Here is a 13,462-nt window from a genome sequence, read left to right as displayed (position 1 = left end):
TCTTGAAAGTTTGTTAACGAATCGCCTCAAGTCGTCCTGGTATCATTTGGTACTATATTAGACAGTCTATCTGACGAAAAAATTGCTATATTGCTTGAAGCTTTCAATAAACTACCCTATAAGATCTTATGGAAAAGTAAGAATGTTGATTTAAAAACTGGTAAAAACGTTAAAATCGTCAAATGGTTTCCTCAAAATGATTTACTTGGTCATAACAATGTTGTCGCTTTCGTAACACATTGTGGTCATAATAGCATGTACGAAGCTGCGTATCATGGCGTTCCAGTTATTGGTATGCCAGTATTTGGTGATCAACCCGATAATTTACAGCAACTGTTACGAAGAGGAGTAGCAGTCGGATTAAATACTGGTAATTTGACTGTCGATGGAGTTATAAATGCTATTAAAACAGTCGTTACAGACGATCGGTAAGCATTTATGATAAGCATTGTTAAGTGTGATTTATTATGTAATTATTTATGGATTGAATTATAATAGAAATTTTTATTAGCTTATTAACAATATTTTTGTTAGTTAAAAACTAAAAACTATGATTCATTATCTTCATGTAGATATAGTCGGAAAATGAAGGAACTATCGGTGGTAATTAAGAGTCGTCCTAGAACACCTTTACAGACAGCAGCAGATTGGATCGACTACGTATTAATTAGCAATGGTGCTAAACATTTAAGAGTAGAGAAATATAATCTCAATTTTATACAATACTACTTAATCGACGTTTGTTTTGTTATTTTATCTATAGTATACATTATTTTTAAGATATTTCAGTTTATTTGTCGTAAATGTTGTAGACGACAGTCAAAAAGTAAAAAGGATTAACAATGTAATTGTAATATTATAATTTGTGACTGTATTAGATAGATTAATATCTAGATTTATACATTATATGTAGATTTTATGATAGTTTCAAATATATTTGTTATAAGTACGCATAGATACGATTCTTGTAATCTTCGAGTTGTATTTTAGTATTTGATAGATTAAGTAATAGCCAAGTTATATAAACTAATGCACATCACGAATAGTGACTATAGTACATAACATAATACAATATACTATAAACCATAGCATAACATAATCGAAACCCATTTGAAGGAGGTTTTAAATCCTAATCCTAGCCCTATTTGATAGACTGTGTGATAAATAAAGTTCACTATGAAATAAATATTAAGGATTAAATAGAGTAATAGTAACATAGCCTTCAACCTCTTACATACGTAATTATAATACATTTCTTCGTATTTCTATTCTAACTTCACAGAAGTAAACAAATTTTATGATGATCTTGTTAGAACACCCAATGCTATCTGTTTCTCTAACACAAATATTACTTGGAAGTAGGGATTTTTAATCTTTTTTAGCTGTCCCTGATTGTAGTTTATTCTCAAATCTAACAATAGTACTTATCGATACGCTTTAAAGCTTTATATGAGCGAATATTAAATAGTTGTAACTCCTTTTTAAGTCTCATTAGACGTCTACAAGCCTCCTTTCATTTCACGAGAACTGATACCGTGTCATTATATACGAAGACAAAATTGCATTTAGTACAACTCTTACCGCTTATACAGCGATCAGAATACCGTATATCGTTATGCTAGACACAATAGATAGAATTAAATATTGCAATCTCCTGGCCGTATAATAGGTTGTCAGAACTTCTAAAATACAGTATTTACTTAAAACACCAATTCCATTAAGTACTGTGATTACATATTTAAGGAATGTTTACAACTACAATGATTACTCAATTTTACTTTACTATAATATCACATTTAATATGTCCACCACAATAATTATAATTTAAAACTTTAAAACTGGCATTAGACTGTATATTACATTGAATAATGAATGATTTTCCATTCCGTACAAATTTACAAGCCAGTGATAAGGTATAAACAACCCTAAAATCACATATTTTCCATTTAACATACAGTTGATTAGTAGCTAGATTTTAGTCAACAAACGGTAAAATTTTCGCAGTCAAAATACTCGTATTTCTATCACCGTGTCAAATTTGATAAAAGAATAGAATCAATAGCATTCTAATACGATGCAGTCATGTTACAATTCACTTTTAAGATTTTCTGTAAGAGGTACTAATACTGTAGCAACAGCACATGGGTTAACTGGAAAGTATAATTTCTAGAATATTCGATATAGTGAAAATTACGAATAAATGACAAAATTATTACTACAGTAAACTGTTGTTTAAGTTGATTAAAAGACTTAATAAAGATTATCCAAAATTTCTAGCTTTCTATGATATGATAGAAAATATCGTATTAATTTACAACGAATCAGGCATGATGCCTTAATTATTTACTAAGCCTGGGCATCAGTGTTACAAATCACCATCTCCAATATCAGCCAATGCACTCGGCTTCGTTAGTTTTTTAGCTGAGGGCTTTTCAGACGCAGTAACAGCAGCAACGTTCTCCGTAGGCTTAACATCAATTTGCTATAATACAGATATAAAGTGTAACAATTTAAGTTTTTTTCTTTGATGTTTAGGTTTTCATCACACGTATTTATCGACAGTTAACCTCTCTTTCCCATTCCAGTTCTGCTATAACTCGATCAAAGCATTCTTTCATATACATGTCCTAAGCATTTATTAGAAGTATTACAAATAGGTTAATCAGCTAGAATGAAGGACTCAAATATTCTAAAATCGAAGTAAGGTACTTCATCCACTTACATAATCTGTATAAAGTTTGACTAGTCTAGGAGGCATATTTTCACGATTATATCGAAAATTAAATGATGCCTCATCTTCGTCTGTTTCCCATTCAATGATACTATCCCAATTAAATTTATGTTCTTGTTCCTATTTGATTCAGAGTTTACATTATCTATAGCAAAGTTGCTTAATAAGATATAGTTTATGAGTATTACAACCGCATACCTCTAATTCCCCAGTATTTGTACAAGCTGTTAAAGCTAAGCCTGATTTAGAAATGCTAACAATTACATTGCCATTTTTACGGACATTGGAAGCACAGTGCGGAAATACTACTGTATTATATCCACGTAATGTTTGAGCTAGTTCCACAAACTGAAATTAAGTGACAAGTTAGCACAGACGAATTTTCAGTTGAATAAATTGATGACTAAAGAAATAAATATACCAGAGCCTTCTTGCCAGAATTTTGCGCCGCCTTCAGATCATTTATTTTTTCTTGCGATGATAACTTTCCAGATTTTATTTCGTTGGCAGCCTATAATAGGATTAAGTATTTACTTATTGATGAATTTAGCGATTATGCTTTTCGTTGCAACTATCGCGTTTGTTACCGATAGTACTGTATAAATAGTAGCACTTTCAGCATTTCAGTAAAATACCGTAAATTCATAATTTAGAAGATACCTCATGATATATATAGTTTAAGACGGTATCATCGGATACAAGGGTTTTCTCCTATAAATAACAATGGAAATTGACATTATAATTGTCTATCCATTCCTGAAAGAACTTAATAAATGTCACGATATCTAAATTGGCTGACCTTATCTTCAGAAAATGTCCATTTCTTGATTGCCAAATTTCTATTAGAAGATGATCTGTAAATTACAGCGTACGGCATTTCATTGTCTTGTAGTTTTCTCCCTAGATCGTTTGTAAATCACTAGTCATTAAAGTCTGCTTAAAAGCGTATTATAGGTTTGACGCTAGCTTACGTTCAATGAGTATATAATTAGCTGTCAAAGTGCTGAAAGTCTACTCACAAAAGTTTTCACTAATATGTTCAAACATTGCAAAATACTTCATATTGGATTTGCCAATTCCAGCTTTCTTAGCAGCAATCTAGTAGAGGAGAGATTTAACGAAATATCACTTATAAGTTACAGCAAATATGGCGTATTCGATATCATTACTTGTCCAATAAGCATAAGTATAATTTTTACCTGGTAAACATCTTCCACGATATCACTCTTACGAATTGATATTGCTATCGTCTTCGCATCTGGTAACGATATTTCGATCGAGGTGTTGTTGTCATCTGTAGGTTCTGTATTAGTTTTCTAATAAAATATAGGTATTAATTCGAATGTTGGCTTAGCCAGCATTTCTAATATAGTATAAAAGAAAGCAACGAGATGGTACACTTCGTATAAATCGACATATGAGTATGTCATAGTCTTCAACAGGAGATTGGTTAATTATTTCTATAATGACAGCGACTGCAGAAAATACTGTATATTATGATCTGATACAGACGATTAAAAACAGTAACACTATACCTTGCTTTCATCGTTTATACATAAAAATTCTTGGATAGTTTTTGAGTCGTAAATGGCACAGACAGAAGTTACTTCAAGAAAACAAAAAGAAAACCTTTCAAATCTATGCTATTAGGGTATTTTTTAATCGCGATTATAACAGGGTTATTAAAGAGAACTGGTTAGGGTCAAGATATGGTATCATTTTATAAAATATTACGATATTTAAAGTTGCATATAGGTAATCTTGCTTTAAAAAATACATCTGGTACAGTATAAGCTCTTTTAATATTTCGATCCCTGAATCAGTACTACTAAAATTGAGAAGACCAGGATTTCTATTTAAGTATTCTTTCTACCTTGACATAAGTAGGACTCCAAACTGCGTCTTCTTTGATCGATTTGTGGTTCAGATAAGCTAAATGGCCACTTGCCGGGAAATTTTGGAAAGTTGTATTCTCTGTGCTCTCTTTTAAGCTGCGGATTATGGAATTACAATATCGAAATTAATAGATATTTCATTTATGAACAATAAGACATGATTTTCGATTGCATACAGGCGTTATAAATACTTAAGAAAGTTTTCTAACTATTCCGTATATTATGATAATTTTTACCGCGCTATGGAGTGTGGAGAATTCACTGTATCTTTTGGAACACAACAGCTTCTTACTCATGTAGACATTGTACGCCTATTTGTAAAATTAAAGGCTTCAGAATGAACAGCGATATTTTTAGGAGGATTACTTCATTATTTGGTAACAAGCAAGTGTAATTGTAAGGTCGCTAAAAGGAGCATTAAAAGTATATGCAAAATTTACTGTGTAGCGTTCGCCATTTCGATCGATATTTGTCCAATCTGGTATAGTTATAGGTAAAGCGTTCTTTTCTGTATAATCAGGTGGATAGTCATGGTGTGCAGATCCTCTGCCACGACCATCCAATCTTTTGGCTTCGTCATCTGTTACTGGTAATAACAATAATTCACATACTTGGCTATTTTGTTTAATCAGGTCGACTACAGCTTGATGAGAGGATCCTTCGACGCTAATTCCATTTCTATTAGATAAATGTAATACACAAACAGTTAACGATACAGAAGGTTAGAAAACTTATAGCCATCCATTCTGTTCATCTACTAGCTATTGAGATAGCAATATTTGAAAGCTAGCTCAATGCGTTATTAAATCGAAAGTAGATTACAATTACGTATGTATTTTGATAGTATTTCATTTAAAACAACAAAGGCAGTTTTAAGCTCAGGATATATCTGATTGTATTTAAAGGAGTTACACGCAGAAAATCTGTTATTTAGAATAATATTGTAAAAGATTTAATAACTTTTAATTACAGTAACCAGTCAGTACAGCACCGCTAGCTCACAAAGCAACACACGCGCTTTGCACAGTTTGCGAGTTTATACTACCGCATATGTACAATCGATAACGAACTAGGCCCGTGTAAATTTATAGCACTAACTAATATCACGAGAATAAATTTATGTAACAGGGCATCCAAAATAAAGGCTTTAAAACAGTAATATGCAATTTATGCTAAATGTAGACTAATCTACTGATATACTAAGTACGATGGGATGAAGTCCTAGTGTTGTTTGACATCATTAATTCAAGCGTGTTTTATTACATTCATACATGATTTGGTGTGACAACAGTAAAAATAAATTGTATACTGTGTTTAGCAGTATACTTAACTCTAAATATCACGGAATGAAAGCAATGTGTTATTTACGTATAATGAAAGCTGAAAGCTGGGAATCGACTGAAGTAAGAAGATAACCTCTGTATTCCTGCCTCTCATTTCCTTGGTGTTAGCTGTAGGATACCGTGTTAATAGTAACATCTTACAGGAATATGTGAAATACGAATATATAGGCTGACAGTATCATTAGTTTATATTACAGTATAGTATTCGTAATTTAAGTACTGTAAAGTTATAAATTTTTTGACTTACTGTTTCTATAATCTATTGTCACTTGTCATAGCTGTAAATTAGCTAGTCATTGAAGTGACCACCAAGATCGAAAATTGTAGTCAAAAACATTTCAACATAGCAATCCCTACTCGTAACAACGTACTGTATTGAAATAGCGTACTAAATAGCCCGTTGTGGTATAGACTATGAAGTACAGTAATTCAGGTTTATGGTTGCTGTTAGATACAAGTGAATAGAACGGACACTTGCTGAATTTTGATAATATAATTGATAAATTTACGGTAGTTTTATAATTTATAAAGTACTGTACGAACAGCAGATATTAATTATTTACGTTTTATTGTAGCTCATATACTACAGTACATCATATCATTTACGCACAATTGTTAATACCATGTACACTGAGTGAATAATTTCACATTTATAGTCTACACAAAATTCTAGCATTAATCATCACTAGGCTACGAGATTAATATGAAAGTACATTTATTAGTGCGTATTGAGTGCAGTTCACACTAACATCACATTAAGAATTTAGATGGTAAGATTCAGGATGAAAATCCGGTGCGAATTACATTAATAAACCGTGACTATTGCCTGTTGATCAATACGGACTAATGCACCGAGTCGTTGAGATAGTGGTATTTTTGCGCGAGTACATAGTTAATACAGTAAGTCCATAATAAATATTAAGGGAATTTAAATTATCCACGTACAGTATTTCAATAAATCATAAGCTATGGCGAGTGAAGAAGGGTCTTAGGAAAAGTAGAATTACAGTATCAAATTATGTCAAGAAGATTTTTGTTCGGTATGGCACAATAAGTATTTTTAAGTACTAGTTCAAGAGTGTACAGTAGATTGTAGGTTGATTAATATTGATAATAGATATCCCAAATTTATTGATGAAATGTCTCAAATAATGGTACTAATTTAGTACTTCCTTCCATCATGTCAAGGCTTTAATCAACTTAATTAACGTGAAGGTGCATGACAGCTGCAATAAATAAGTTGTATAATTCGAGTAGGGGTACATTTAAGACGTTTCATCAATACATCATTTTAACAGATTACTGCAGTGTTATACAGTAAGTACTATATACGTAAATACGAGTTTGCATATTGCCGTTTACTTTTCAGTTAGTTGTGCCACCATGTTGCCTGTGACATTATAGGTAAGTAGTCCTTCGTAAGTTGCAATTGCAGAGGTTTCCAGATACTGTACAAGTGTACAGTACAGTACATACAGTATCGTCAAGGGATCAATAAAGATCTTGAAAGATCTTTGATAGACTAAGCAACCCAGTGTCGTGATCGTGACTGCAGATTGGGGTGAAAACGGTTAATCGAGTGTGCTAATCCGAAAGTAGTACAAAAGCAGTCACGGCAGTACAGTACAGTATATTGTATTACAGTACTGTATGTAAATACTGTAAATTGTACGGTGCTGCCGATACTACAGTACTGTACTGTAATAACAGGTTTACAGTAAAGTGACTGGTTCATTCGTACAGCACTGTAGAGTGACGTATAGTTCGAGTGTAATAACCGTACTAAACGATACTGCATCAGGCAATGAGCAACGAGCACTTTCTTGGGATCGGTAGGCTTAGGCAAGTGGCCTTAAGCATAGGTGTGTTTCTTGTTTCTTGCGTAGGTTTTTACTTTGTTCGTGTTATTAATGTACACACACAAAAACTGTAATGTAATTACAATAAAAGTATAACACTACATCTCGAAATCACAAATTAGTCTTTAGTGGCAGATAATTTGAATACATATTGCATGCGATGCCGGTCAGTTGAACAGAGTTCTCAACTTTGAATCAGTTCTATAGTAAGAATCTTTCTTCTCAGCAGGGTCAATTTTTGCATTGAAAGCAGAAAAGTTGAGCACCATCATTTTATCACGACTGGAACTGCATTCAGTACACAGATCACGCGTTTAATCAGTTTTAACAGAATTTTAGATTTAACTTTGAAAAGCAGTACTGGAACAGCAAATGTTTGAAATATTCTAGTTTGTTGTCAATACTACAGTGTGGTTAAATGTAAATAATGTGACGAAAAGTTGCCCTATATAGCAGATTCTTTTTAACTTACACAGCTAATATTCTGTCTCCAACTCGCACACCCGCTTGCTTGGCTGAACCACCGTCAATAACAGCACTAACATGTTGGAGTGGTGGATATAGCTTTCCATTAATAGCTCTTAACTGGCCACCTTCACTGACTTGGCCTCTGACATTAAAGCCGAAGCCTTTCTGACTTTTGCGAATTGTAACCGATTTGCTGTTTTCGACAGAAAGTGATTGGGCGTCCGATTCAGTGTGTCTATCACCATTAGTGGTTTTAGGACTATCAACTGTTTCTTCTCCATCCGACATATTTTTTTAGAACTATTAAACTTTCACGTCTACAATGTGATGTATCTGTGAAGCAACGAGATTACGTATGTTAACTTCAAGTTCAGCCTTGTGATTCTTGTAAGGAGTTTACTTTTCCAGTGCTGAAGTTTATTACTGTACTCAACGTACTGTACTGTACTGCACCGTACTCGATGCCAACGAACTCCACGCAGTCACACGGTAGTAATCACTGTAAGATACTGTGGTGCGCATGTACAGTACTACAGTACATTGTACAGTACAGCGCGTTACGATTGTGATCCTAAAATCACAATGTCATTAGCAGAGATGACGTCACTCATAACGCTTCTCACAAATTTGCGGTGGTGAGTACTCTACTGTACGCACTCTCGTACTGATGCTGGTAGTCTGATACTCTCTCAGGCCTTTATTTTAAGGAGAAAAGGTTAAAAGTTTGTATTGCTTTGTTTTTACTATTCAGCGCTCAGCCCTGGTTGCATCTACTGTATATTTTAGATCCTTTCCATATTGCCGTGTTGCAATGGCGAATGATTTAATTTTAGTGACAGGTAAGAAAGATATAAGCATCATCGTTAATGATTTACCCATGATTAGCAATATGTAGACTAGCCAATTAACGTACTGTACAATAATTTAATTCTATTCTAGTACAATAAGATTACATACCGTAGAGGGCTAATGTTAGTTAGTTTTACATTTCTATAGCATATATATATATATGTATGTATTTTTTTTTGGACGATTTCGTTTCATTACAAGCTAGAAGTGAGACTTTTCCATTAAAAATTAGTTTTAGAATCGTTGACATTACAATTTCCTTAATAATATATTGCATGATTCATTGGTGCACATCATTTGTCATCGAGTATTGTTTATAAATTAATCAAGCGTTTAGTATCATCGATCATTCATTTATCATTGATTATATATATATATTATTTTATAATTATATGAGATGAGTGATTGAGATTAATACATGACTACAATATGAGCACAACAGCAGTAATCGATATAAATTAACAAGATATTATTTTTGTTTCGAATTGAAGAATTAAATTTGATATTTCCAACTTTACGAAAACAATAAAGTGAAACGTAGGACCATATCTATGCTGACTGTACGACCTACTGTATATTTTTGCTACTATAGTGATAATTTCATTAATTAATGGAAAAATTTGATTAGATCTTGTCAATTATTACAATTTTATTTTATATCGGATTCACTAAATATGAATCACTATAATACTGTAGTTCATAAGACGGATCACTGATGTGTTATCGAGGAATATATCCTGTATACAGTACTGTAGTACAGTATTACTTCTCAGTAAATTTGCGAATAAATCATATTGATGCCCAGAATTGAATTAATTAAATAGACATTGATTTTAGATCGATAAGGGTAATAACTCTTCAGTTTCCTAATGTAATTGTAATGCTAAGATATCATTTACTATTCAATAATTTTTTGTAGGTTTTGGTCCATTCGCTCATTTTCATACCAATGCCAGCTGGGAGGCAGTGAAGGTACCGATTGTCTTTATTCGCTTATTATATTCTACAATGCATCGCTACCAGACTACGATATTAAATTTAAATTTAATTTAACTTTAATCTAATAGTTGCTCCAAAATTTCAATGATAAAAACGCTATTACAAGAACTGCACAGAGTAGCAAGTGTAGTGTACTGTATTTGTTGATTTAATGTAGAGATAGAAAGCGTAGAAGTTTAGAGATAATATCGCATGTTTTACTGTTTTGCTGTTGTAGACTAGCTTACACGGACCTTTTAAATATTGTAATAAAGTAGATTTTTATCTTAAGTTTTCGTAGGCCTAAATTTATTACGATTTAGTAAAGTTATACATAGTAAGATATAGTCTGCTGTATTACATGACTGTGAACAAAGTTATTTATGAGCCCCAAATACTTATTGTTATAGATTAGTAACTTATTATAATCGCTATCCTATCAGCTATTCTGATATTAAAATAAATCCTCATTTACTCAAAATATCATTGACGCCTAGAAATGACTGTATTAGTTTAGCTTATAAAACTATAAATCCTGATTTAATCAATTTTTTGTTAGTAATAATAACAGAAAGTGGGTACAGTACAGCAGGGGTACTCATTTTACCGATTAGTAACCCATAAACGCGTGTATATCCTGCATCGTATACTGATAAATACGTAGAATCAAGGGATTAACATCTATCGTACGTATTTCAATAAATTTGGGCTTTACGTAAATTTCAAATCATGTCAAGTTTCATGCTGTCTTTACAAAATAAATCCATATCTGAGACTAACCTTAATATCTTGTACTGTACAGTACTGTATAAGAATTATGTTAACTTTGATAAAATTTTCTAGATGGTATTTCTATGATTATCAAATCTTTTCAAATAGCAGTTTCTAGTAGTTCCCTTTACTAAAATCGTATTCGTGTTTGTTCTCTATTTAATGTTGGGGATCGATAGAATCTGGCTCATGACGATTTTCAGAATAAACAAGTAGAATTGGACGTGAGACAGCTATCCGTTGACTATAATTTCATCTCGGAGACATTGCCAGGAATCCTTCAAAGTGAAAATCTATTGGTAAGTTTATTCAATGTATGTACCATCACAAGAACTTATTTCTGTTAATCATAATGTCTCCGAATACCAACTGATTCTAATTCGCAATGTAATTGATGCATTACATTATGTTCACACTCATAATATCGACTTTAAATCTGATGTATATCTTTCATATCGTAGCTTTACAATGTAGGTAGAATTCACTATTATTAACTTAACTGCAACGCAATTTCATTGAAACGCATAAATTTGATTTTTCTACAGTAGAAAGGGAAAAAACTGATCTGCGTTGCTTTAGCCTGCACTTTTGTTATATTCGATTCAGGCTTTAAGCCGTTGACAGTTTAGTGTCGCTTAAAATTATCATGCCAGCAGTTCACGATAGTTAACTACTTGGAATCTTTATTGTTCCGTCACAGCCCATTTTAAACGTTAAAAAAGAACGTGATAAAAATTTTTAATTGCTTACGCATAATGCTTACTTACTTATTTAACGGCAGAGCTGCAATGTTATAGTGCCATGAATAGGTTACTATATCGTAGACAAGTCAAGGAAATAAGGTCTATAGTAAACAACCTGTATTTTAATTACGTAACATGCCGACGTTATTTATAATTATATTTACCTTTCTATTAAACAATGACAAAGTTGTATTCTACTTTATACGCTTTTAGATCTTTAATTCTATAGAATTTTATTTGATAGCTTTGTGTCTACGTTGGAGTCCATGGTACCGCTGAGACCATTTTATTAGAGAGTCGCGCTTTTTGTAACAATTACGTACTTCCAGATGTTTCAGGCCGTTGTCCAGCTGATAACTGCTGTATAGATAAAGGTATCTAATTGGGCTATTCGTATGTTACTGATTAAGATAACCTCGAATTTTTCGCGTTAATTTTCACTGCCGGTAATAACTTTTGTTAAAATTATACCGCTATATTGTAAGCCTACCTTAAGTTATGTCTAATAATACTTTTATTCTGATTAAGCTACTGTTGATAATATAATTAATTATCACCTTAGATGGCCCAGCAGAGTTAAATACAAGTTTGAATCTCAAGGCTGTTGCCGATGAGGTCAATAAGTCCCTTACTGATGGAAAAGTCGAGCTTTCTGATGACCCTGGAAGGTAAGACAATGTCAGCACGACTGGTTAGGCAGTTTAGGCTTCATATCAGCAGCTACTGTAGGGATAATTGATTTATTTAAACATCTTGTTATTCTTAGAACGTGTGTATCTTCTAATAAATAAATATTCATATTATTTTTACTAAATGCTGTTAATCATTTAATATACGGGCAGGTATCTTTGCGGATTCACCTATTATACTTCTCTCAAACTTGCAAAATGTCCATCAATATTTATCCACGCTCCAGTTACGGAAATTTACGACAGCAATACAACAGCTGCCGCCATAAAATTAATAATGCCCCATTTGATTGATCAAGCACGAAAGCTTAAAAATATTTAAATATTGTAGAACTCAAGATTCGAACAGCTAATTTACTCGAGACTGCGTTTATTTTAGAAATTATTCCCTTATTTAAGTGACAGATCTCTATGATTAAGATAAATTCTAACTACATTTATTAGCGAAATAGAAGTATCATGTATAACCCAATATTAATCAATTTTGCGGAAATGATCAGTATATAATGCTCTAATTATAACTATTAACCCAGTAATAAAAAATTCATCATTGGTAAAAGTATGATGTTATTGAAAAGGAAACCAATAAACTAGAAATTTGATTTTTCAATACCATGACAAAATTTAACCTATCAGTGCAATCTCTCCATTATATTAGAGGACGGTATTCCAAATAGGAATTTTGTTATTATTCAACCGAAGGGAGTTGATAGATCAGCCAGCGTTACAGGGTACACCTGCCTGTGTTCGGGTATCAATGTCAGCTTCAACCAATCAAAAAACTTGATAGATCAGCCAGCGTTCAACCAATCAAAAGCTAATGATCGGCCTTCGGTCGATCACTGCTCACTATGTTACTTTTATTATACCTCCGTATATTTGTACAAGACATGATGAAATTTTCTTCTTTGCTTCAGGACTATATAATGTCTGATACACGTACGTATGAGTGCGTATGGTATCTATTGCTGTTATATTTTACTATAACCCTTACGTCTTTGCAGTGTTCTATCCTAATTCTTCAAGAAGTATTTTCGAAGCATATCTGCTTGCGTTTAAGCAATATGTTAATTCGAGGGCAGTAGATTAATTATGCTTAGCCAAGAAGTATGATGCCATAAATGATTTTATTGTAA

At 32.6% G+C, this 13,462-nt stretch overlaps 2 protein-coding genes across 2 annotated transcripts; one reads left to right on the top strand and one right to left on the bottom strand.

Annotated features, from left to right (window-relative positions):
- Positions 1-2,365: 2,365 nt before the first annotated feature.
- TRIADDRAFT_54558 (uncharacterized protein) lies at positions 2,366-8,584 on the bottom strand (the record flags this gene model as incomplete). Its single annotated transcript, XM_002110455.1, has 14 exons — positions 2,366-2,482; positions 2,568-2,627; positions 2,723-2,851; positions 2,930-3,079; positions 3,153-3,242; positions 3,392-3,442; positions 3,531-3,631; positions 3,751-3,829; positions 3,931-4,047; positions 4,267-4,374; positions 4,605-4,722; positions 4,919-5,031; positions 5,067-5,304; positions 8,301-8,584. 14 exons carry the CDS (start codon positions 8,582-8,584, stop codon positions 2,366-2,368), a joined length of 1,755 nt encoding a protein of 584 aa, XP_002110491.1.
- A 523-nt stretch (positions 8,585-9,107) lies between these two features.
- On the top strand, positions 9,108-12,654 carry TRIADDRAFT_63763 (expressed hypothetical protein; the record flags this gene model as incomplete). Its single annotated transcript, XM_002110995.1, has 6 exons — positions 9,108-9,135; positions 10,065-10,117; positions 11,074-11,193; positions 11,882-12,011; positions 12,200-12,305; positions 12,480-12,654. The coding sequence occupies 6 exons, from the start codon at positions 9,108-9,110 to the stop codon at positions 12,646-12,648; spliced, it is 606 nt and encodes a 201-aa protein (XP_002111031.1). The 3' UTR covers positions 12,649-12,654.
- Between the last annotated feature and the right edge of the window lie 808 nt (positions 12,655-13,462).

The sequence above is a fragment of the Trichoplax adhaerens genome, genomic scaffold, assembly GCF_000150275.1.
Source record: "Trichoplax adhaerens TRIADscaffold_3 genomic scaffold, whole genome shotgun sequence".
Classification (NCBI taxonomy): Eukaryota; Metazoa; Placozoa; class Uniplacotomia; order Trichoplacea; family Trichoplacidae; genus Trichoplax; species Trichoplax adhaerens.
The sequence above is the reverse complement of the archived record's forward strand: the minus strand, read 5'-3'. Positions and strand labels throughout refer to the sequence as shown.